The sequence below is a fragment of the Atractosteus spatula genome, chromosome 2 (assembly GCF_055471065.1).
Source record: "Atractosteus spatula isolate fAtrSpa1 chromosome 2, fAtrSpa1.hap1, whole genome shotgun sequence".
In the NCBI taxonomy this organism is placed as follows: domain Eukaryota; kingdom Metazoa; phylum Chordata; class Actinopteri; order Semionotiformes; family Lepisosteidae; genus Atractosteus; species Atractosteus spatula.
The window spans coordinates 46319189-46345963 of record NC_142707.1 but is presented as its reverse complement, the minus strand read 5'-3'; the positions used below and the strand labels follow the sequence as shown (position 1 = coordinate 46345963).

The 26775-nt window shown below is 37.5% G+C and overlaps 1 protein-coding gene across 1 annotated transcript in view; it reads left to right on the top strand.

The window, feature by feature from the left end:
- The first annotated feature begins 350 nt into the window (after positions 1–350).
- The window catches only part of mettl24 (methyltransferase like 24), a 63389-nt gene continuing 36964 nt past the window's right edge, over positions 351–26775 (top strand). Inside the window, exons 1-2 of the mRNA XM_088938275.1 lie at positions 351–922; positions 21112–21210. Coding sequence (XP_088794401.1) covers positions 569–922; positions 21112–21210 — 453 coding nt within the window. The 5' untranslated portion in view covers positions 351–568. The remainder of the gene's footprint in view (positions 923–21111; positions 21211–26775) is intronic.

Here is a 26775-nt window from a genome sequence, read left to right as displayed (position 1 = left end):
TATTTCAAAAGCGCTCTCCTTTATTTCACTAACATATACTATGTATAGATAGGAATTAAACTCTGTCTTTGAATTTAAAGTTTAGGAGTAACCAGCAGAGATATGAGAAACATTCTCAGAACAACCTTTTTGTCTTGAAAGTGCTGCTGTTACCAGCAGTTACAGTGCTGCCTACTGGGCCTCTGTATTGCTATCTGATCAGCTCCTTCTACAGAGTTGGTGTAAAGTTACACTAGCAGCTGGAGTTGGCGGGTGGGTCTGTATTGGCGTCTAGGGGAGGTACAGAGGGAGTTCCCAAACTTCTCAATGAGTGCAGCAATTTTGTCCTTTTCTCTCTCCTGTAGTCCTTCACTGAACAGGAACACTCTTCTGCTGGCAGGTGGTACAGAGCACTGCAGTCCCAGGCAGCACTTTTACGAGAAGAAAAGGGAACAGCAGGAGTGGAACTGAGCTTAAGCAGAGGGCTTGGGGAGAAATGTAAGAGTCTGAAAGAATGGGACAACTAGCCTTTCACTGGGGAGCAAAGGAAAGGCTGAGAGACTAAAAGTACCAGCCAGGGAGAAGCAGGATGAGCAAGGACAAACTGAGGAAAGTCTTTGCCTTCCGTCTCTGCCTTCTCTTCACAGCAGTTTTCGTCTGTATCCAGGTCTACACTGACTTGGGAGAATGGGCTTGGCCATTGTTCTCGGGGGGTCGAACTGCTGCAGGTAGACAGGGTCCCCCACGCCAAGCCCAGGGCAAGAGGACCTCAGCAGAGAAAGGTGGCATCACAGGGAACCCGAGAAGAAGAGATGGAGTTACAAAGAGACAGGTGACTTATGTGAGGACTTTGAAAAGAGATCCAACAGCAGCAGCAAGCAGCACCACAACTAGCCCAGAGAAGGCAGCAGGCTGTTGCCCTTCCTTCCTGAATCACAGAAAGGTTAGTGATTGGAAGACAAGTTGCAAAATAACCTTGTATTTGCCTTCATGTTCTCCATTTTAAAGCTTTAATATGACCATCTAACTCATCCATAGCCACAGATACTGTTAATAGGAATAGAAACTTGAGAATCACTGAAAAAAAGCAGACTTGGGTTAATGACTAAAAACCATAAAGGCACTGCTGGAGAGGTTTACAATGTGCCAAATGTCAAATTAGGTCATTCTGTTCCAAAATGAAAGCAAAAACCCATTTTATATTTATCTTTATTACAGCTAAAGCAATAGGACTGGTAAAGAAATAAATTAATCCTAAGAGACAGGTTTGATAAGGACATGTGCTAAAAATAGTTTTAGTAGGCTAAGATCAATGTTAAAATATCCTCTACCACTGTACAAAACCTCAGGACCTTAGTTTAGGTCTTTTCTTGATTTCTGTGGACAATATTTGGCACAACATCACCCATACCATGGAGGTATTAGGTAGTTTGGCCTTGTTCATTCACTACAGAAGGTAATTTATTTATAGATTCCTGAAAACATTAAAGCAAGACCTCGTAGTTCAATTCAGCTTAATGGCTTATCTTCAGAAGGTCAAATGCTTTGAAAAGGTGGTCCTTACCTTTCTTTTGCTGCAAACGTGTTTGAAGATAACTTAAAGAACGGGGTTATTCAGAAGCTGTGCAGTATCTCTTCAGATGGGCTGTCTCTGTATCATTATGTCACAGCCATGAGCACAGTCTTTGACCTCCAATAGAGTACAGTGGAGTCATTCAGCTAACATAATGTTTTCATGTGTAGGCTGTATTCTTTCTGTGTGCTTCCCTTGCCTGCTTAGAGCATCGTTTTGTTAAATGAAATGCAAAAGCATTGGCTCTGAGTGGGCTCAAAAATTCTCTCCACTCTGCATGTTTAAATGTTCTATTTTTCTATTAAATAACATTTCTATACAAGCAAATGTTCAAAATCCTCTCTTTAAAGACTTTTCACATCTATTTTCCGATAAAAGATTATTTATTCTGGAAATATAAGGAAAAACAATAAATTGTAGATTTAATGCTTGTACACACGAGTATGCATAAGAGTACAATCTACAGCACATGTTTTTACGCTGTGCAACTAATACAAGGGGAAATGGATGGGAAGTTGAAAGACTGAATAGTGTAAAGAAAAATATATTCTTTATATAACAACTTGATTCAGAAGTTTCTTGCAAGACATAAAATGTCACCTGGTGACAAACTGTAATTTTTAGAATACATGAAAAGAGAAGAATTAAAAAATGGAGGAATAGCAAGGTATCAGTTTTAATCTGGAAAATGTTCAGTTTCTCCTAGACCCAGGCTCTGACATGGATCATAGCTCTCTGACATGTCCTAGCGATTATGGTAAAAGCCTCTGCTCTGTAAACGTCAAATCACTGCTGACAACAGGGCATATTTTTAAGAGTTGCATTAATTATTAAGTGTTCCTGTCATTTTAATGTAATGGTGAAGCTGCAATTACAGTGTTTTTAATGTAAGTCTTTTGTAAGCGCAGTGGTTGCATATGTGTGTGTAAGATGTACAAGCATACTTGTCCAAAGCAAATGTCAAATGATGAATAAAATGAAAGAATACACATGGCATTAACCAAATATTATTATCAAGGTTCTTTTACAACATACAGCATTTGTATTTACAAATGACCTCATTTAAAAACACTGTTAAAGAACAGAGTAGTACAAATATAATGGATTATCACCACTGTTAATACTAAAATCATCTCACGTGGATTTATTACAAAAAGTGACAGAATGACCGTGTCATGCCCACAGTTTCAAAATAAATATTGAGAGGTTGAGGGTGCCGTACTCAAACTTTGAAACCAGAATGAACTATGATGAGCTTTCAAAGCAGGTTTAAATTTCTAGCACTACTTTTTTTACTATTCTTCCAATATGGTTTTAATTTTTTAGCAGCTGGAGACTGAAATTTCATAACAATCAAACAATAAGAAAAAATGCAGTTCTTGCAATGCAGAAGACTCACCCTCCCCTTAAAACACAATGGTGTTACACATTGAGTGCTTTCTTTTCTCTCTTCACTTCAGCCCAAATCTACATGCACCACAGTCACCAAAGCATGATCACATTTTGTAAAAAATAAACTTTAAACGAATGAGCCTAAACACAGGGGGCTGTTTAAGGGGAAACGGAAGCAAGACTACAATGTATGTCTGCTGAACATGTAGACTTCTCTAATTTATTTCAAAATATCTAATATCATCTCATATATCACCCATCTTGAACAAAATATATTTTATATATAATAAAATATATGTTGAATAAAATAAATATAAAATTCTGGATATACAATATGCTATGCAAGAATAAAGAAGCTTTTTATTTTCTGTATGAAAATAAATGAATCTGCTTATTTGTCTCTCACTTTGTAGTGTGCAGCTGCATTTCTTCCAAAATTTGTGGCAGTATCCAAGAGATCAGGAATTTAAACGAGTGTTGCCATGACGACCCAAGTGACACTGATGCTGGTTATGTCAGACCACCTCCGAGGGGCTTCCTAAGATGATTACATGAGGGGTCGGGCAAGGACTGGAAATGTTTGTGAACATAAATCAAAAGTCAGTCAGGGCACTTTGAACATGAGATCATTTTTCTCTGAGCTCAATAGAAGCTTGCCATTTAAACGAAATGTGACAAGCCAGTGCAAAAACCAGAAACAAATGTTTTTTGATACAGCTGCTTGAATTTCAAGAGACACCGGATCTGTACCTTATTTTTTTAATAAGATTTTATGTGATTGAGGACAAAACAGAAATGATCTGTTGATACAATTTCCCAAGAAAACTGTGTGTATTATTTTCTTATTGAAAGACATCTTTTGATTAAGAATACAAATCACCAGTCCTTTGAAGATGAAGCTTAATGAGGCTTTGCTGAAGGAACTGAAAAGCACTTAAACATTTGTAGAAAGCTGAAAATAGTTTTGAATTATTACCTCAATTAATCTGCAGTACCAACCTTTTGGTTTTGATTTGATTTGATCATGATGTTTTTGACCCTAGTAAAAGGGCCTAGTACAACTTTGCCCCCTTATTGAAACATTTTCCACAGGGCATAGGCAACTCATGATGCTATTTTATTTTCTATGTTAATAATTGGAATACACCAAGTATCTTTTATCATGCTTTATATTCTTACAACATTATTTCAGTTTCCTGAAAAATGATACGTGTTGATGCATTACACTCATGGCTCATACAGAATATATTGCCTATCCTGTAAACTGTTTATTTGTGAGCAATGATGCTGAGTGGAACTCCACATGCTCCGGATAGCAGATATGCATTATCTACATGTCAACAGAATGTTTCTTACACATGCAAGTGTGTATCATTATACAACAATAAGTGCACATTGTAACATTTGTGTAGAGGTACTCACCTGTAAAGTGAGAAACCTTTTCCTGACATTTTAAGGTGGAATAGTCTCACAGGTAGGCAATAGGCAATCATGCTGTTGATATTTGCCTGTTATCAAGCTATAGGAGTGTTATGAAATAGGGCAACTCTAGTTAGTGTCTTATTAGCTTGAATTTACAAACCCTAGAACCACCATTGAAAAACAACCATATAGCATAGGATGGGACTGTAATTGGACACCTTTTCATGTCTTTAGAGAAAGGACATTAGAGAGTGCTTTGTCACTGAAATATGCACTGAAAATGCACAGGCATTTTCAAGATCAGCACCTGATGACAAATATCCATTGATAAAAGTGGAAAATAAGTTTTATAGGTAAGTCCAAAAACAGGAGACATTTCTTTATGTGGTGGATGGTGGGCATCTGAACTATCTTCCCATTCATGTAGTTGACGTTATCTCCATGGGGTGCTCGACGAAAGTGATAAACAGAATTCATAAGTCATTGAGATGCTAGCAACAAACAGAGCAAGATGGGCTGAACAGCCTCCTCTCATTTGCAGCTTTTCTTATGTTCATAGATCTGCCCCTGAAGTACTGTAGTTTGGCAATTTACAGAGTTCATTAGTAGTTCAAAGATAACATTAGTGGGCTGTTTGACACGAGCCAGGAAGCAAAATGTTTGAAAAGTGTCTAAGTGTCTGAATTTTAAGTGAACCCCAGCCCCTTACAGGTCTCTTAGAATCCACTCTTGCACCACAATCTCTTGAACTCTGTCTTCCGTAAGACAAAAACACCAGAGGAGTAAAGGCAAAACTGCCATGGAGGCATGTGTATCTTTTAGGGGAAAGATCACAAAATTCCAGCGTGTTCACCCTGTTCAAGAGAAGTCTCTCGCTGCCAAAGGTATAGCAATGAAGGCTGAGGTTGCAGTAAATGCTCAGCTTTGTCACAAAGGAATTCACTTGGTTCTATGCCAGTAGGCAATACCGACTAACAAAGCGCCAAGGCTGCAAGCAAGAGATACCAGATGTGTTGAATCTGACAGTCAGACCTTGAAAAAGACCTCATTCTCCATGAAAGAAAATTAAAGAGCATCTGATTTACCTAATGACTGAAAAAACTTGGTAAAAAACATATTTTCATACTGTCCACAATTAGATCTGATAAGTAGCACAGTATGCATTATTTTCTTCAGTGAGCTCATCAACAGCATTTTATCCACTTTTTTATGCTGTGTTGAGTCACAGAACCAACACATTTCAAATCTGAAGAATTGTATTTTCCATTGCATGAAGCTATATAGCCTCTGAACTGTCTGGACTGTATAATTAAATCTCAATGACATAATATAGTACTAATCTGTGGAATGCTGCTGAGTGCCACGGTGCTCTTTTTATTGTGTTTTATTGGTATCGCCTCAATTTCTTTTATTTCATTCCTAGAATAATGGAATTTTGGAACATGTTGATCATAGGACATGCAATGTTATTGCTATATGGCAATATTCTTTAATCAAGTACTGTTAGTAAAAGAGAAGTGTATTTTGAACCAAAGTGAGGACAAACACAATTCAGTCAAATGAGAAGCTACCTCCTTTTAACTATTTTAAAATCTACAGTCTGGTTATGCTTAGAGAGACCCAGCCAACATTTTTATTGATTTAACCTGATAAACTGATAATGTCTATCACATGCACAAGATGACCTGGCCAAGAATTATAATAAAAACATCTGCTCTGTGCAAGCTAAAAAACTGGATAAAACCAGAAAATTTTTTTAAAACCAGGTAATCTTTCATAGTTATACTGTATGTAGTTAAATCACATCTCAGTAACCATGGCTTTGGGGCATATTCAGCTCCAACATCTAAATTTAAAAAGTAGAATCTGATATGCAGCACAAACTGTTCATTTTGAGGCCTAACTAAGCATTTGATTGGTTATAACGTTAAAGACACAAAGGTGCTACTGTATGACTAATGTAAGAGTTGTACTATTTTACATTTAGATTTTCTAAAGGATTGGTCCTACTGAATCAAACTATGAAAACCACACCACAGTCTTCCTTGAAGATTTAATCAATTACGGTACTATATTTGTAACAGTGAACTGAGAGAGTTTAAGTAATATTTGGATCAGACAAAGGAGCATTAAGATCAGAAACAGTATGTTTGATATGATTACATGTTCTTTTCTTACTTTGTGGAAAAAAAAACATTGATTCTACTATGGTGATTCAGTAGACGGCTTTATTGGAATTCTGCAACCTTTTTGCCCTTCCCCAAGAAAGCTTATGACTGAAAATTCATTAGAGAAATTGTGAAAGGAGTTCCCAAAAACTACTAGTGAAACCATGAAACCTAATGGTGCTGGGCACTTCACTATTTATGGCAAATCATCTGCTTGTCTTGGACAGGACAGGACCGCAGTGGTCTGTCCGCAACCACAATCTGTAATGTAGTTGGTAGCTTGTGGCCTTCTGCATGGTAATGTGTCAGAGAGACCTATCCGGGTGCATTTGTAAACATTGAAAGTGGTCTGTTTTGGTACCCTATAGCTGCACAGTTTGTGGCAATGTAGTTAATGGTAAACCCATGCTAAAGTATTATGTAAAATTAAATAAAATATTGTATGTAGGAAATCCTGATATATAGTTGTATGCAAAGTAATTTACATTTTATGGTGGGCGGTGGTAGATACATTTGAGCTATTACACAACATCCTAGTCAGGATTAAGAGAAAAGCTGAGAAAAGAGAAAAACAAATTGCAGGTTGCCTGCAATGACAACAAGCCTCATATCTACTGCATATAATCTCTCATTGAATTAATTTTGACTGGTGTCATGCCCTTTGCATGTAGAAGATGTGTTATGCTGCACACACCAGTGTTTGAACATGTATGCATAAGACTTGCCAGTTTTGAAGTGAAATCTGATGATGCTATGGATAGAATCCTATGCTCTCGAGGCAAAGCAGATAATGTACGGTATAGCAGCAATGCCTGTTGAACCCAGCCTTGTATAATGAAACTCAATTATATTCCTGTCTAAAGAAGCAGAGCACAATTTACTTGTTTTGGATTAACTTAGACCGTTCATTTTTATTTACTTTATCTTCTGTGGAGAAGCATCATTATAACAGATGCCATGCTTGAATTAGAGAACACTTTTCACATTTCTCACACTATCCAGGATTACATCTTAATTATAAGTGATTAGCGAAGCTTTAAATTATACTGAACTTCAAGAAATCCTTCAATGAATGAATTTCAAGAAAACCTCAATCTGCAAAGGCAACTCAATGCCTGCTTTGTTCATAACCAATCTGAAGTGATTAGGAATTTTCTGGGAGCATAACATTGATATTTTCTAAATTTGGATGTAAAGGAAATTGGGCTTCCTCTTAAGCTCCATGAATGTGGGGAGCCTGGCTCCTTAAGGACTCTTATCATGGAAGAAATGACCTTTTTATTCCTGGAATATACAGACTTCCTTTCCAATTAATAACAGCTACTGCTACTTGAAATAGTTTTCTTTTACTGGTGAGACATAGAGACTCCAGCTGTTCTTTCAAATCTAGAAAAAAGCCCTTATTCCTTACTGTGTAATAGGTGTCATACTGTGGAGTAACATCACCTGGCTGATTTGGCATCTAAGTGTGTCCTGTCCTGTCCCTGGAGGAACACTGTGTCTGAACTTTTTTTTTCAACATATTACTGTAAAATGTCCTACAAACCTTTACATCCTTAGTAAATGACCCAGAAAGTTTTTTTAGGCCAGGACTTCATTCATATTTTTAACAGAAAAGGAAACAAGATATATCAAAGTTTTGTAAAGAATATTGGTTATTTGCTGCTCAAAAAACAAAATACATTGATTTTCTAGTATACTGTAGGTGCTTTTGCACAGTAGGTCAATGTAGTTTCTTAGGTGGCTGGTATTAGGTATTGAGAGATGTGGGTCAATTATAGTCAAGTGTTGCCTATAGTGGAATATGAGCATCATCAACATAAAAATGAAAGCATTTAAACACAAAACAAAGGAGGACCAAGGTTAGAATCCTTCTCAAAAACAGCTATCGACGCAAATTGGCAATGGTTTGAAAGACAGGAAACAAGTTAGTCCTACACTTTTCCATTAAGGCGAGCATAATGCTGCAACCCATTTAAGAGCATCATGTGACAATTGTAGCAAATACAGCAGAGAGATCCTAACAAACAAAAAAATACCAGAATCCTGTTAGGATCTAAATGAAAGCTAGACTGAAACTATTACTTCCAAAGTGATTAACTTGTTATCCAGTTAGCACTTTTTCCAAGTATTTTCATTAAAGAAATGTAAACAAGGTATAGGACAGACAGTTGTCACCACAAAGCCAAGGGCTAGAATGGGCCCTTGAAGAAAGCGAGATGGACCACTTCAGTTGTTCACAACTGCCAGATTTTGACACAATTTTACAAACAAATCAAAGTTTTGACACTAAGTGGTGTTTAAATCCTTTCACACGACTTAGCTGTTTTGATATCATAATTAAAATAAGAACTCTCCTCCTAAACTGACACAATGCCTTTTAATCATAAATTAATCTGCTTTATGGTAACATTTAAAGACACATATGCAGAACATTTTCAAATAATTTTGGAGTACCAGGAAATCAGGGATCAGGAATCACTCAGAACAGTTCTCAACTCAGGTCTGAAGACTTTCGGTGCCATTTTGTTTTGCCATCTAGCTGATCTCTCCATTACATACTGTAACTGACACTTTAATATGTCTAATACGATTTTTCAATAACAAGCACAACATTACTACAGTTACGGTGTAAGTTGATTGAGAATACAGCTGGAACAGGCTCCAGAAGACAGATGTCTAGTACCATCGTTGAAACACAGAAGATTAATCCAATTTCATTTAATTTTTCGCTTGCAAACTCCTGAGTTGGAAGGTATACTGTTCGTGATGGTGTTAGACAATCCTAGCAAACAGGATTCCATAAATGCAACCTGCAAGTAGAAACTACTGAATGCCAAGAGGATTTATTTACTTTAGTGGCACCACACCCTGAAGGACATCTTAAACCAGGGCTAAAGAGGAAACTCAGGTAACTGACTGAAGGGATGTGCGCATGAGATGCTCTGAAAACAAAACATGCATGACAAATCTATTGGAGCTCTTATCATTTATGTGTTTTCTCTCCTCATTGCATAGTTGCAAGCAACTCCCTTTGCTGACCATGCATTTCTTTTCTAGAACACTATACGTTGTCATGCAGTCATTTATCTGATATCAACACAAAACAAAAAAGTAAAAATGTATGGGTTGGTCTAATTATTATACACAACTAAGGACAGCAACACCGGGCGTTTAACAACAGGCAGTAAGAACCTGACTGCATGTGGCCTTAGTTTCTTTGCAGAACTTTGTGGACTAACAATGTGCAACAACATGTACATTTGAATGGACGGGTGACATTCTGCAAGAGAGTGCTAACAAAAACAGAAGCTTAAATAGCATTTCAGTGACAAAAACAAAAGAATTTTCTGAATTCTAAAACAGCTAGTTGTATTTTTTTCTCTTATTTCAATGAAGCTGGATAGAATTTTTTCTTTTGTCGTTTACTCATGTTTAGTCTTTCCTTTCTTTTTTTCATTATTCCAGTGTTGTCTTACATGAGATGGTTCTATACCATCGCAGATGTTACATATGCATACTTCTGCTAACAACTTTTCTTTGAGTTCCCATTTACAAATATCTGCAAGCCCAAAATGCTTTAAATGCATTAGTCAATGGAGTATTATTCTTGAATGTGATTAAAACATTTGTGTGAACAATATTCAATTAAAATTACTTCTATTGAATATACTGAATTTCACTAATTATAGTCTTTGAAAAGGGCTTACAGCAAGCAAATAGTTAAAATGTAAGATTTTAATAGAAATGAACCCATCAACAGTCAACGATGAAAAAAAGAGCAACCAGTGAAATATTAAAAAAAATATAGCTTACACTTAAACTAGTAGAATGTAATAATTCAATACCCTTCAAAAGTATCGGAACTGCTGTAGAACAATTACAGTCCTTTATACACCTTTAATTACAGACCTTTCAGATGTACCATATAAGTTTTATTGTTGAGTAATGTATATATTTAATCATATTGGAACACAAATATACTGTGTTCAGTCCAGTGATTTCAAGTGATGATAAGTATGAGAACACATTCACTTGAAGTAAAGTTTGCATAGTCCTCTGAGCAAGGTGATAACTGCATGAAATCTGTGACCACAGATTTCAATCATCTGAAACGCTTTGATGCAGCCATTTTGAACATGTAAAATCCATGCATACACGTTTTGTACTTTATTTTCCTGATGAACTCCTTGGTTGTGTTTACTGTATGTTTTGGATCATTGCTATTCTGCATAGTGAACTAGCACCAAATAAGTATGGAAATATTTTCTTCTACATAAGCACAATTTCTTGTACATATGTTTCTGTAAATTTCAGAACTCATGCAGCCTCTTCCATCACTGGTTATATTACCAATAAAAATACATGAGCTCACCTCAGTTTCAGAGGTGGTCATGCATGCCCAAGCCTTTCCTCCACCAAGCATTAGAATTTGCACAGAATTACAAAGAGAAGTCAGCAGAGTTGGAACAAAGTTTACCATAGAGATGGTACGGTTAAAATGTGGAAAAAAGAGGAACTGGAGATGCTCCATAGAACACCACTTCAACTGTGAAGCACAACTTGGCCAGAGAAGGTGTAAAGTTCAAATCCTTACAGTATGTACCCTAGCAAAGTACTCCATTAAGAATGCCTTTGGGAATCTCAGTGGGAAAATCCTATAACAATCTATTCACTGTGAGAATAAAGGATTCTCAAAGAAATCATGCAAGGTTTCTTGGCAACCTGTATTTGGGGCTCCTGGATTTTTTTTGTTGATATTCTCATATATTTTATTTTTGCTTTCTTTTGGGAATAAGTATCATTTAGAATGTTTAAGTCAAGCAGTTAATAAACGTACTATATTTAGGACAAAATATATTTTTCTTAGACTACATAAATTAAGGAGTATCATTTCGTTTTAAAATCTCGGTTTGATTCACACGTTTCCTCTTTGGTACTACAATTCTTGGTGGAACAAAACAATAAGGCTCTTTAGACACAAGTCATATACATAGGATTACATGTCAGTGGATGATGAGACCTTTGAAATCCATTTGTTATTGTACATTTCACTGCATTATGGAAAGTTGAATCAATTACGTGTTATAAAATGTCATTCCATCATGTTCTTGAATGAACTTGCTGTGCTAGCAGGAATGTCTAATTTTCAAGAATACATGCTGTTTACCCTTAAAGATCAAATTTGTTCAATCCTCCTTTGTTTCTCTGCGTTTATGTTTCCCAGGACTGTTTATTCCTTTATTTATTTTGCCATGTAAACCAACTGAGAAACAAGTTTTATTTACAGTGACAACCTGGAGACCTATTTAAACAGCAGGACCTTTAGTGGAACAATTTGAGTGAAGTACCTTGGTCAAGGATACAATAGCATTGTCTCTCCCAGGATGTGAGCTCATGACCATCTGGTTCAGAACCTTAATCAACATTGCACATTGTTGTCTACTACCTACTTGTTTATCTCGAGTATTTGCATTTGATTGTTGTGTGGTTTACTCCAAATTTGTAAAGACTGAATGTTCATTCCGATGCCCTGCATAATGGCAAAAGCAGAAAATCTTGATAAAACTTCAGAATCTTTTATTCTTACATGGCCTGAATATTTTCTTACCTTTGAAATTAATCTAGGCCCTTCTTCATTTTGACCCATTTAAGATGCCAGTACATATTTCCTGCTTCACATTGATGATTATTTTTAAGAGAGAAAAAAAGCTTGTGTTTTAGAGTTGTAATATACTTTAAAGTCTTTTCTTGTTTGTGTGAAGACAAGAGACAGCCTTTTTGTGTTTTAAAAAGCATGAACAATTCCTGCTGGAAATCAAAAGGCTACAGCTTATTTATTGACCCAGGTTTCCCAAATCGTTCCCAAATTTGACACTTTTTCTGTCATTCTCTGTCTCCAAGGATTCCTTTATACAACACAAAACGCAGTTACTGAAGCACAGTTTCTGACCTAGAATTTGAAACTGCATGCCCTTAATCAATATTAACGAGAAGGGATAAGAAGACTCACACTGTCACAGACTGTAAAGATTTGCTCACAGTCCCTGGACTCTGCCCTAATGAAGAAAAGTACCAGCATTGACAGGACAAAAGAAGAAAAACTGCATTTGTGATGCTTTAAAGACTCTATAAAACATCTCCACATAGAACCTCCCAAGCCTCTCTACAGGAACAAAATCATACAAAAAAGCATTTTGTACCTGATTTGGGCAGATCTTAGAAACTATGCGGGGTCTGAGAAGGTCAGTACTATGATGGAAGGCTGTCAAAGAAAAACAGTATGTTACTGTAGGCTGTGCTGGTAAGCCTGAAGTTGGTACTCTTCCCGCTGGACCAGAATTTCCAAAACAATGCTGCACTATGGTAAAAGAGGAACCTGTGCTGAAGGAGGTGATATCATTGGCATAAGACATCAAACCAAAGACCTGATTATTTCCTTAAAGGGGAACTGCAGTCCCATTTTTTAAGACTGGTTATGAAACCTTGGTAACAAAATAAATTTGTTGATGGTAAAGAAAGATTTTACACATATCAAATTAAGCACAAAACCGTGAACCTGGTGAAAGTACTGTAAGTTGCCATGTTGTCACAAACCCCTGGTTTTGAGAGTGAGAGTTTGCGCAAATTTCAAAGTGATGCAACCCTTCCTGCACACTAGTCACGGTAATGACTAATGTAATGTGATGTACAGTATGAGCAAGTAAGTACAGGGTGTGCAGCAGAAATTTTCCAACATGATCTGCATGCAGAGTTAACAAGTAAGTGGTGTTTGTTAGCAAAACCTTCTCGAAGTCAAGAGCAATATTTCTGGATTAAAAGAGATGTATTCACAAGCCTGCTCATTTAGAATGTAATAGGACCGCTTCACCTCACTGGACGTTTTTTTGCCTCATTCTGAATCACAGAATATGACACTGTGCATACCTGCAAATTTCCTCTATTTTGCAATGTACATTGGAAGTTTTACATGTTCCTGTGTACATTTTACTTTTACTGTGGTTTAAAATGCACTAATCAATGCTGATTTGTTCAACCCCAAAATATAAAAAAACATTGCAGTTTCCTTTAAGATCTTTGATGATACCATTATACTGTTTGAAAGTTTTAGAATGCAGAAATTGTTCTAATTATTTGTACAGCAGCTTGCATTTGTCTTGGCCTGTTTCCAGTATGTGTTCATACCGTCGTGTACAATGAAGTACACTGTGAAAGAAAAGCTGTCAAAATGACTGTTTGTTTATTTACAAATCAGTGTGGATCCTCCTCTAAAAGAGGATCAAAGACTTACTTTGAAGTATTTGATTGAAAAGCAGCCTTGTACAGCACTGATTTGGTGTTAAGTGCTGACCTGCACTATAGCTCCTGGAAAATATGAAACTATGTGAACCTGTGAAGTCTCTATTTTTTAGACTCCCTTCTATGAAAGGACAGACCCCCTAAAGGTTGGGAGAAAGAAGGCCCTGGCATTTGTTTAGTCAATTTGTTAAAGTGCAAACAATGAAACTATTTGTTCATTTCTCAAAGTAGTTGATGCAAACACCCAAATCACCTTTTCATTAGCAAAACTTTTTTATTTTTTCAGATTTACTCTTTTTAAGAAGCAGGATATTGCAACGAAGTCCCTGACTATGTGTGGGGAAACAGTGTTAATAGCTCCATTTAGTTTACTGAACCTTAACCTGAGTACCAAACTGCTGTAAATGTGAATCTTTGTTACTGTGGGATATCCCTAATGTAGTTCAGAACACACAGCACCCTGCCCTTTCCTGAATCTGAAGGCCTCCACTTGTATATTTCCACCCCATTACAAATCCATTACCGAGTGCAGAAATAAGTATTTATTCAATCCATTAAGCAAGGCAACCCAGACCACAGGCTGTTCACTGAGATCATGATCAGTGATGCCAGAGCTTTGAACTGCAAGAGATGCAGACACACAGCTTTGTCTAGAACCCAGCCTTCTGCTCCTAAGTTAGCTTGTTAGATGAACTGTAACTTCAGCGCTGTATTTCTTTCAGAAGGCTAAACCAGCATTCTTTCAGGAGTCACTGCAGATTTAATATACTTGAGCTTCCAACACAACTCAGACAAATGTTCTGCAATGCAATTGTGTTCAAGTTTCAAGTTAATTGTCATTATACTCATACACAGGTATATGGTATAACGAAATGCTATTTAGCTAGCTCTCAGACGGTAAGTAGTACAAAAAACAACAACAATACAATTGTATAAGAAAAGAAAGACAGAGACAACAGGCAATGTGCAAAACAACAACAGGAAACAGGTAATGTGCAAAAGAAATAGGTAATGTGCAAAGGAAACAGGTAAGCTGCAAAACAATCAGTTTAAAATAATACATCAACAGAATGATATAAAGGATAGAAAACAGTCTCAGAAAACAACTTCTTGAGCCAAAGCAAAAGTGACATATTTAATGTATGTATTCTTTGACCTGTGTGACTTATTGTTGAGTGGAGAGTAACAAATGATCCTTATGGTAATAATATCACTTGCAGGTGCTATTGTTGCAACATATGCAAGCATGCAAGGTCATGAAACATTGGTCAGCCCTTCCCTGACCTACAGTACCAATAGGAGCTGTAATTAGCTGATTAAAAAGTGTAAGATTTATTGTAACATGGGTTTCCCAGTGGGTCACACACAACAAACTTAAAGGGAATTGGACTTTTTTTTCTTGTCTAAATCTGTGCGTTACTGACTAAAGAACATTTTATGTGGACTTGCAAATGCAATGGACATCATTAGCCTCCAGCTTATCTGATTTTTGCTTCAAAAAAGAACTCAGAGCTTTTAAATGTAATTTTAGCTTATCTGAAGCTCCCTTACAATCCTGACAGGTCAGCTTGTTCACATGAGCTTGTTTTGTTTTCTTAGTGCTGTATGACATTTTGATGTATTGTGTACCCATGTTGTGTGCTCTGCCTGCACATTGATTATTTCAAGTTGCCTCCAGGCAATATGAGCAATATATGATTACTGTATGTCATTCCTCTTGGTTCACGATCACACCAAACTCCCTATCAAGGTATAAGTTAAAAAAAACCTCGAGTTTATCTCATTACGTCTTCAGTTTCCCTCTCTGCGTTCACCAGAGCAGGGTCAAAGTGTCTTGGATTATTTGGTTTTCTTCACTGGTTTTGGAAGCCCCTTTTCTACTCTTATCTCCCGAGTTAAAAATAAGAAAAGGATTCTCACTCTGCCCTTTTGAGCTTCCTGCAGTTTTAAGAAGATGTATGATTTTTTTTCTCTTTGACGTTAATCTTCTGGGAGACAAGGTTGGTTCCAACCAGGCAAAACTCGTTTTAATTGCCACGGTCCCTAGTAATTCAACCTCGGCCCCGTTAAGAAGGCGTTCTTCTCGGTCACCTAGCTAACCACACAGAGCCGCGGCTCACCAACACACCTTCACTCTCTAATTACTTAAGTGCGGTGAGTGTTTACATCATTTATTCAGTACTTGGGTTTCACCCGGCGTTGAGCTCTAGTCTCTCATCTTAGCATTTTCTTAGTTTGTGCACTTTTGGCTTTTTGGACTTTATGTAAGGAACAACTTGGATTCTCGGTTTACGGATTTGGCACCTTATTTCCCGGAATAATCTCCTCGGACATCAAACTCTGGGCCTAGAAATCTGCATAGGATGCACCCTGTGCATACTCCAACCTCTAACATGAATACTCATTAAAATTAATAGCATTTCTGCAGTGCTTTTCATCCCAAAGCACTTTACATGTACTGTATATATATGAAGGGACCCACTTCAGACACCACCGAATAGCTGGACTTGCTATGGATGACATGTATGTGTTAGCAGCCACAATACACACCAGGTCAGGCAAAGAAGTGAGATGTAAACCTGAGGTCCTGACTCCCTGTGGTCAGTAAAAATCTGAAATTTGACATCCTGGCCAAATTTCCCATTGGCCTTTACCAATCATGGTGTCCTAATAATCCCCCATCTCTGTTCTCCTTCCCGCTTATAGTGTGTGGTGAGTATCCTATGGCTGCCGTCACATCATCCAAGTTGTCCTTGTTCAGTGTTTTTCTGCTGTTCCTTCTGCACATTCACATTACTAAATGACAACACATACAGTAACAGATACAGTGAATGTTCCCTACAAGTGCCACAGGCCCAGTATCTCTCAGTAAGGTTGGCCATATGGTAGCAAAGAGAGCACAGGCATCTTACTGATGGGATATGAATTTCATCATATATTTAAATAACAAATACTACCTTATCAAAACCATTTTAGGTGGTTAATTGCACCTAAAATAGATTTTTCTCAGTTTCAGTACAGTTCAAATTGATTTCCTTTATCTGAAACACACACCTGAATTTTTTTACCTTTTCATGTGAGAAATTCTTATGCCATACCAGTCTGGCAGTGCTAAACCTATAAGTCTAATCAAGTACTATCAGCACAGAGGTTTCTGAATGAACAGAATTTTTGATGCAGTGTCATTATTACTGTTTAATTCTAACTTGAGTGCGGTTTTATTGTTTCACATTATGACTTCACTTGACAGTTTCACAGTAGCAGTGACACATCCGATTATTTTTCCAGTTCAGTTCAGTTCCAGATTGTCAGAAGTCATTGTTCAGGCTTGCTGGCCTCCGCACCATCAAGAGCTGTCAATAAGGAGAAAAAGAATAATGGAAATGTCATGTTTGAACAAAGGCTGAAGGCTAAGCTTTTTTATCAGTGTGGCTGCAAGACAAATGGAGATGTCTGCCAGTGAAAAATTAAGATTTTCTTAGGGTTAAGGTGAGACTTTGTGGCAGGGCCGCAGTGTAAGAAAGCAATCCATTGTTACTACAGATGACTTTGTACAGCGGTGTTGTGGCCTTTTTACAGGACTGTCAGTGTAAAGCACATTTAAACCTGCCAAATCACACCAGTAATTGCCAGTTTATAATTGCCATTTTTTTCAAGACGTTAAAACCTCCTATTTCAATACCCTCTCACATTACATCACTTTCAATAACTGCTTTTGCAATACATGGTCACAAAACCTATCCCAGGAGGCACTGGGCGCAAGGCAGCATACACCCTGGATGGGATGCCAGTCCATCATAAGGCACAGACACAAACACACAATTTTACAATAAACAATTAACCTACCAGTATGTCTTTGGACTGTGGGAGCACCCGGAGGAAATGCATGTGAGCACAGGGAGAACATGCAAACTTGATACAAACAACACCCAAGGAACTGAACCCAGGGCTTCACAACTGTGCGGCAGCAATATTAACAACAGCACCTTCATATCCTCTCAACATAGTTTAGTACTGAGGTTTGAGTAGGGAGCTGCATTAGTGTGCATTAGCTGTAAAGAAATGAGTGATGCCTATTTCCATGCTGAAATAAGTACAGTAGAAAGAAACAACATTTCAGCTGTTGGACCTTCTTAAGGTGTGTGTGTGAGAGAGCATGAAGTGGATGGAATACAAAACACAGGAGAACGAAGAACAAAGTGTTTGGTAATGGGCACAGATGAGAAAAAATGTTCACATGAAGGGAGATTGGAGAAGATGTGTGAAAAGCTGAAATCTGTAAATAAATGGAGAGGATGTAAAAAGAACTTTGTCTAAAAAATCGAAATATAATTCTAAAAAACATCTAAATATAAATGTTTAATATTTTGTTTATAAAAGAGCAGACAATGGTTAACATTGGTGTACTGTGAGTAGCATACAGTAGACAGCATATAGAGTAAGTTAAGTCAGCACTTGTAACATAAGCTCATAGTACAGTGTGTTCTGGCGCACTATGGTTGCCGTTGCATCATCCAGGTGGATGCTGCACATTGGTGGTGGAGGGGAGTCCCCATTACCTGTAGAGTGCTTTGAGTGGAAAAGCGCTATATAAGTGCAAGCAATAATTAATTATTATTACAGATATAATACATACTTTCCTTACTCCACAATCATGGAATACACCTGAGCGGCAGTTTGTCTTCATTGCGGACAACATTTCACCTGGCTGTGGTCATCTTTTTTTAGCCTCTGCAATGTAGTTATCGAGCTAAGTGGTAAAAAACACAGCCAAAATTGTATTCATATGGAGAGCCTGACAAAGATTCTGGAAGTATTCAAATTGCAGGAAATTGTGACCCATTAGCTGATAACTTCCTAGTTTTCGCTCTGTCTTGCTAATAGAAATGTTTACCGACTGCTGTGATTGTAGCTTTTGGAAGACGTTTCTCTCAGCTTTTATAAACACACCACAGCTAATGAAAATAAGATAGTCTTTGTTGTTAGGCACAGGAAAAGGCAGTTTTATTTGTAGTGCACAGCCAACAGTCTAAAGACTTAACCCATGAGACCTCACATGGAGTTAAATACTTCCCAAAGAAGTACTGTATGAGCACCATAAAGCAGGAATTTCAACACTTTGGCCTTTCCAGCTAATCATTCTTCTGTGGGTTGGGTTTTATTATGCTAATGACACCACTCTGTGCTCCACAGTACTTGGGTTTTTTTCTGTTCCACTGGAAGGAAATTGGGTTACTTAGCACTACCTCTTGTTATGTTTTTCTCCAAGGTAGAACGTGATAAATGGTGTGTGAGTATCTTTGTGTAAAAAAGCATTTTTTTGTCTTGTCAGCTTACTGGCAACAAAGGTTCTGGGTTTGTTAAGAAAATCACAGTCGATAAATGGAGTATAAAACGAAAGTACAGGAGGGATGACAACAGCCAAATTCAATCAGCCTCGGCTGTCAGTAATTTGTAATCAATCATGCTGTCATTTCCTCAGTTAAACATTATAATACTGTACGTAATCCCCTTCTCTCCCTCGCATTCGTCTTTTTCATCACTCCCCCATCTGCACCTCTGCAGCTGTCCCTTGGTTACTCCTCTCTGCATGGTGATTCTGGCTTCCTCTTCCTACGGCAAGGAACCTTCAGCCAAGAGGGTTAAAGGCAAAATATTGTAACTTAATATACTCAATAAAGAAACACTTAATTCTTGGCTGCTGTCATTCCCAATGAACATTACATCGTGTAAAGGAAAGCTAGGTGCATCAGTTCTTAAACTCTGTTAATTCAAAGCACCAGGTTCAAGTTGTCTTGATGCCATAAGAATTGTTGTTGGAATTGATGCTACAGAGATGGAGTTATTAAGTAGCATATAACAGTTTGGGGAACTATTTTTAAGTACTGATCGTATACAGTATATAAGAATAGCTTGTCTAGCTGTCAACCCAGGAATGCCTTTCAAGTACTGTATGTATTTTAAGAGCATGCAGTCTCTATGAGCTATGGTAATGAATGTTGATTAGTTCTTGCCTTTGCACAATGGAGAGAGAGCAGAACAATCTGAAGAAACTACTAATTCTGCTTTTTGCATATATTTGTCAAAACCAGCTGATTTACTGTATCTCCCATTTTAACTTGGAAGGTTGTTAACTTTATAAGACATCCATGTCACAGATGAAAGGTAACTACACTATCTCACGCTGCTGACCCCTAATTTGGGCAAAATTAGAAGTCATCATGAGCTGTGGTGTTGTAGTTTTTTCTAGTATTTCCACAGAATGAAAGATATACCTTTACCCACATAAAGTCAGACCGTTATTGAAAAATCTGATTTTAGTTGTTTAACAACAATAACTCACCACAGTAACTTTTTCTTCCAGGTTTTGGGTATTGGAAAAGAAATCAGGAAAGTAAACAATACAGAGTTAATTATTAGTTATAATAATAATAAGGGTTAAATTAATGCACAGATTAAAAAAAATTGCAAATGGCATTCTGTATTTATTCTACCAGTGAAAAATGTTTAACTGGAGCAGAAATTATACAAGGAAATCAAAGTACTTTTTGCATGTTCCAGATTAACAACCGGTTCTAAGACATGAGCTATTGTCAAAATTGGTAGCTTTGGAGTCACACTTATGATGTCCTTGACAAGTATGATGTGTCCTTTCTTAGCAGCAGATCAGGTAGACATGTGGTTAATTCCATTCACCCATTGAATTAAGGCGGATGTCAGGAAGCGTTCTTTCCGGACCCTATGCAGACGACACAATCCAGGGAAAGAGAAGAAAACACGGGGGAAAAGGCATGCAGGAGACGGGAATGAAGACAGGGGGGCATGTCCATGGAGTGCTGGTGGTTAGGGGAGGTGTGGCCAAGGCAAACAATCCAGAGATGAGTCAACAAGGGAAATCCAAAACAGGGCAAAAGTCCAAAGCCAGGCGATCCATCCAAGACAGACGATAAAAAACAGAACCAGGTCGGGACCGTTGGGGGGAACGGGACCAGGAACAGAAACTAAAACCTTTACGGGGCCAGGCGTAGGTGCGGGAACCAATGCAGAGCCTGGAATAGCATCAGCGTCTGGCTTTTAAGGGGGAACTGAAAAGGGGCTGGAACAGGGAGCAGGTGCGGGAGATGAGTGGAAAAACAAGGAAGGGCTGGAGTGCCCTTAAGAGGAGGGGTTTGCAATAGTGACAGTGGGATTTCTGAAGGTCATATTGATTAAACCCAGAATGGAATTACCCAGGACACCGAGATTAACACCCCTTTTTCTCATTCTGTTCTATTTCAGTTCCCACGCTGGCGTATTGATATGCAGCCCTGGGCCAGTCCAAGCCACTCTTTGAAGGATGAAGCTATACGGTTCTTAAATTATATCAGCAGTCCTCAGGTAAGTTTTAGGCGTGGTCTCTCAACAACATGAATAGTAAGCAGATGCAGAGCTTTTAATTTTAGAGTTATGTTGGAAATTACATTGGGAAAGAGAGCAAACAAATGTCCTGTATTTGTTGGTTCTGGACAAACATTTAGTTCATGAAGGACAACAACATTTAAGAATTAGTTGCTTTCTGAATGTTTGGATTTATGGGTATAGGATAGTTTTGCCTTCGCCTGCTTGGTTAATGGGCATCCTCCTGCCCTAGTCCCACCATGGTCTCCCCAGTATGGTTTAGCCTCTATGGGCAGAAAAATGCAACCATGCATGGAAGTTTCACTGCAATGCAGCTGCAATGCGCAGAATTGTGTGTTTTCTCACCTTCTTGTGTGTTATCCCTATATTTTTTACTAAATGTGAAGTGGCAACCAGTCAAATTGTGGAAAGTAAAACAAAATTGAGAAGTGATGACTTTTATGGAGAAAATTACAGTTTTACCCAAAACTGTAGAACAGAGCAGATGAATGAGTGGATGCACTTATTATTGATTTATTTTTATGATGAAGGAAAAAAAAAGGAAACAGATGCTTTATTTTGTCATTTGTTTGCATATTTATATGTTACTGCAACACTGGGGATGCTTCATTTTGGTATTTTATGAAATATTAATAGATACGTCATTTTTTATTGAATTATTGAACTAATTAATATTGCAGTGAAATAGAGGATGTACTGTAAATATTTGAATAAGGAAGGCCAATTCAAGGCTAATTTACAAAATGAAAATTAGGACCTGACACCAGTTTAAATTTGCAAGCAAATTATAAAAATGAAGAATTGCAAACTCCCTCAACCAGAGCACTTATAGACACTTGTTTTCTTTTTTCCCATAACAAACTAATAACTAGGTGACAAAATTAAAAATACAAATATTTATAGCAACGCACACTGCATCTGCAATTTTGTATAGATTGTTCCAAAACTAAGTCACAGCTTCCAATAAACAAAAAAGCAAAACAGGGACAGATAATACAAAGTACAGGAAAAAGAGGGAACCTGTGGAAAAAAACCCAACTCTTCTCAGGACCAATTACTTTTTAAAACAGAAGGCTAATGATTTTTTCCCTATTCCAAACAGTGCATCACAAAACAAGTGGGAGATTAATTTAAGTCTGGTGAATACCACAAATAGGAAATAGCTATTTTCACAACTATAAGACAATGGTCCCTTACATAAAAACACAAATTCAGTCACTTTAGTTCCCACATTACCTACAGTAGATATGTTCAGTTCTTTGATCTTCTTATCCTCTCTTCTTTGTGGATCCTGTAAGAAGGTTCACTTAATGATTTATCAGCAACTGGTTTTATGTTTAAAAATCGGTATTATTAACTAGCCATGCTTGACTGCTTCAAGGGAACAACAATGCCAGCTGAGCAGAAAATTCATGTTGTCTTATTATAATACTAATAAACTTTATTTTATATAGCGCCTTTAAAGGTGGCTTCTCAAAGCGCTTTACAGAATGACAGCAACAATAAATTGAAAGAATACACAAGACAAAACACAATTACAATATACAGAGGAGACCGTAGATGGTGGTACTACTGTAAGTATATTAGGAGCAGAGGGGTAAAGAATGAAACCAGTTAAGTAAAGGCTCTTCTAAAGAAAAAGGTTTTGAGTCTGAATTTGAAGGAGTTTAGAGAAGGTGACTCTCTGATATCCTTGGGCAAAGAGTTCCAGAGCTTGGGGGTATTACAAGAGAAGGCCCTTTCACCCATAGAATGAAGACGGGCTTGGGGGACAGTTCGGAGACCAGAATTAGAAGAGCGAAGGTTGCAAGGTGGAGACTAGGGTGATAAAAGTTCAGACAGGGACTGAGGTTCCAAGCCATGCAGAGCCTTATAGGTGAGCATGAGGAATTTAAAGTCCACACGGAATTTGATAGGAAGCCAGTGCAAGGACTCCAGGATAGGAGTAATGTGATCACTTGCACTAGACCTGGTCAGGATTCTGGCTGCTGAATTTTGGACATACTGCAGTTTGTTCAATGTAGATCTAGATACTCCAGTGAGTAGAGCATTACAGTAGTCAATTCGGGAGAGCACAATGTGTTGATCAGCTTTTCAGCCACAGTTAGTGATAACATAGGGTAGTAGTCTAGTGATATTTCTGAAAATAAATAAGTGAAAAAAAGTTGTTTTGACAATATGCTGCACATGTGGGTCGACTGTTAAGCCAGAATCGAATATCACCCCAAGGGTTTTCAATTCAGCTAAAACCCTACAGATAGGGTTACAGGACTGGCTTTACAGAGTTGATGGGGGGTGCCAATAAGCATGACTTCAGTCTTGTCACAGTTAAGATGAAGGAAATTTTGAGTCATCCAAATTTTTATGTCAGAGATGCAATTAGATAGAATAGAGACAGCCACATCAGTGTAAGGTTTGGTATGGATGTATAATTGAGTATCATCAACATAGAAATGATAGCTGAGGTCATGTGATCTAAAAGCTGACCAAGTGGAATCATGTAAATGCTGACAAGCAATGGGCCCAGTATTGAACTCTGAGAAACACCAGACTTAACAAGAGCAATTTCAGGCCTATACCCATTAAGAGAGACAAAGTGACAGCGATCAGTGAGGTAAGACTTGAACCATTTGAGAGCAGTGTCAGAAACTCCAAACACAGTCTCAAGATGAGAAATTAAGATCTAACCATGATCTTATTATTATCTCTTTATCTTTTCTAACTTTGATCTTTTTCTAACCTATCTTTTCCCATTATCTTATCTATCCATTTTGATAATTCCCTTAATGTACTCTATGTTAGGATAAACAGAATGTTTATATGAAATAAAGATGTATAAATGTTCTCTAATCTAATGTTTTATACTGCAGAAGTCATATGTAGTGAAAGGTCAACACATGTCCACTTCTATTGCTTACTGTGTCCATGTACCTGGCCCTGAGTGTTCAGTACCATCCTTGTTTCTTCTGATAATGCACTCTTTATGAACAGCTGAATGTCCTGACCTTTGCCAAGGTGATTTGACATTACTGGAATTCTGTACAAGGCTAAATGTTCAAATGAAAACCAAAACAATCAGCTCTCTGTCTTTTCAAATAAACTGTCATAGTGCAAATTAAAAAAATAGGGTCACTAGTGACATGTGTCATTAGTGACAAGCTGTACATGACAGCATGTTAATAAAACTGTCTTGTACTGATGCAAGTGGAAAAGCCAATGTTAAGACGTGGGGCTTACTCCATGTAGGGAGTATTTAGACCTATATTTGTGTGGAATTCAATGACCCACTCTGTCATGATTTCTCTTACGTATTTTTCTAAATAAACTGCTATCCTTTGGATGTGAATCAAAATTATAATAAAACCTGAGAATTGTTGTCTTTATTTTTTATGCATGAATTCATGTGTTGAGATGGACACTGGGAATGACTAAAATTAAAATTAAAATTAAAAATGACAACTTTATGTCACCTCTGGGCCTCAGAGTGCTCCTGAGTAAAAGTGAGCTGTGATCAACGCATAACGGATGAAATCCTGACACTCAAGATCAAGGATGGTCTTCTGAAATCCCTTTCAACTGAGCTCAGAAATTGCTTAATTTGATAAAAAAAATGTCAGATTAACCATATCAAGCTTTATTTACAGGCAGTAAAGACATTGCGATTTAAGGAGACCTACAAAACTTAGAGGGACTCAATAAAACATAACCAGCAACCAGGGCAGTTCTCACTGATATAAGGATGGGAGTTTCTGGTTTACAGTCTTAGTGTGCTGCTAGTTCACACACCTTAAGGCAGCATAGTTAACACAGGCTCCAGTAACAAGATTGCACTGAAAGCACTGGAATGGGTAATTGCGTATGAACTGTAAAGTGATTTCTAATTTAATTTTTGAGTTTTAATATGGAAATCTTACAGTTGTGTAGGTCTTTGTAAATCTTATCTTTAAATAGATTGCACTATGAGTTTAATTTTGCTATGAACTTTGATACTGAAGGTCGTTCGATACAGATTGTCATAAATTATAAATTCTGTGCCTAGTGTGTTACCTATAAAAACCTTCTGATTGGAAAAAAACAGAATACTGAAGACTATGGTCTTATATGCAACATGAAAATTGAAAGCCAATGTAAACGGAAAAAGAAGATTTAAAATTTAACATTTTTAAGAAAGCAAAAATTTTACTTGAAAAAGGAGACCTGACTACTAATTGTAATTTACATGTGGAGAGCAATCAGCCTTTTTTACTTTGGTTTAAGAGATGAAAGTAATTAAAGGTCCACTTTCTCAGGAGAAACATGTTAAAACTTTTCTTAACAGCTCTTTCACCCTGCAGCTAGACTTTTCTGGCACTTATTATTATTAAAAGGTTACCAAATTGCTGGCAGCACAAGGGTTTTCACAGTAAAATGTGATGCTGTGATTACACAAAACAAATAGATTTATGTAACCTGAGTCAATGTTTTTTTAAGATGTACTACTACCCACAAAACACATAATAGATAAAACAGAGAGATAACTAATGTAAAGCAACAGTGACACACCGTTCAATGTTGCCTTTAATTAAAGGATCCCAATTGAACCACTAGCTGCACACTGAACAGCAGTCCCTTTGGAGCAGCAACACAAGCTCAGGGAACAGCTGGAAAAGGGAAAGGGGACAGAAGACAAAGCGCCCCGAAAGAAAGGCTGTACAGGTGCAATTTTTAGAAGACAAGCTATTTTTGCTTTAAAACAACAGACAGTGAGTCGGTTGAACAGTCAAGAGTAAAAGGTTGCTAAACTCGGTGGCTTCCCCAGACATGGCCCAGTTTTCTGGTTCTCCTGAGTCACTCTTGATTGAATACACTTGGCAGTGACTGCTGTGAATCCAGCTGCAGCTAGGGCCTGCACACTGCTGTAAAACCCCGAGTTCATTCCAAGTGTAAAATCTGCTTTATTCAGAAGAATTGCAAAAGTTAATTTATTTTTAAGCATGCTTTTTTTATTTGATGAATTATCAACAGTTTCTGTCCATTTTCAATAGCAGAGAAAACGATACAACAGATTACATTCAACACAAAATATTCTGGTACATGTTCAGTATTTTGTTTACTGTGCTAGTATACTTTTCCCACAATATCCACTTTATGGCCTTTCAATCCTTAAATTAGGACCAAAATACATCCTTATTCCAAATTGGCTCTGGTGAGATAAATAGTCACTGGATTTCCAGAATAGAAAAACTGCTTTGGAAGGAGAGTTGAAAAGTCCACTGTTATTTCCCCTGTGGGACAGCTGAGGGCCAGATTCTCAGTCCACAGTAAATGAGCAAGATAGGAAACTTATAACCTTGCCAAAACAGTACCTTCCAAAACTGGAATCCTCCCCACAGCCCCACTGTTGTATAAAGCTCACCCTCCTAAGTTCATACTCCTCAACATAAACGAGACCCATCTACCCAATATACAGTTGCTTCTGTCTGCTCCATTTTGTGTTTTGTATTTTGTCATAGTTTCTTTAAAATATGACAGATGTTAAATCCATCCTGTATCTTTAAGATACCT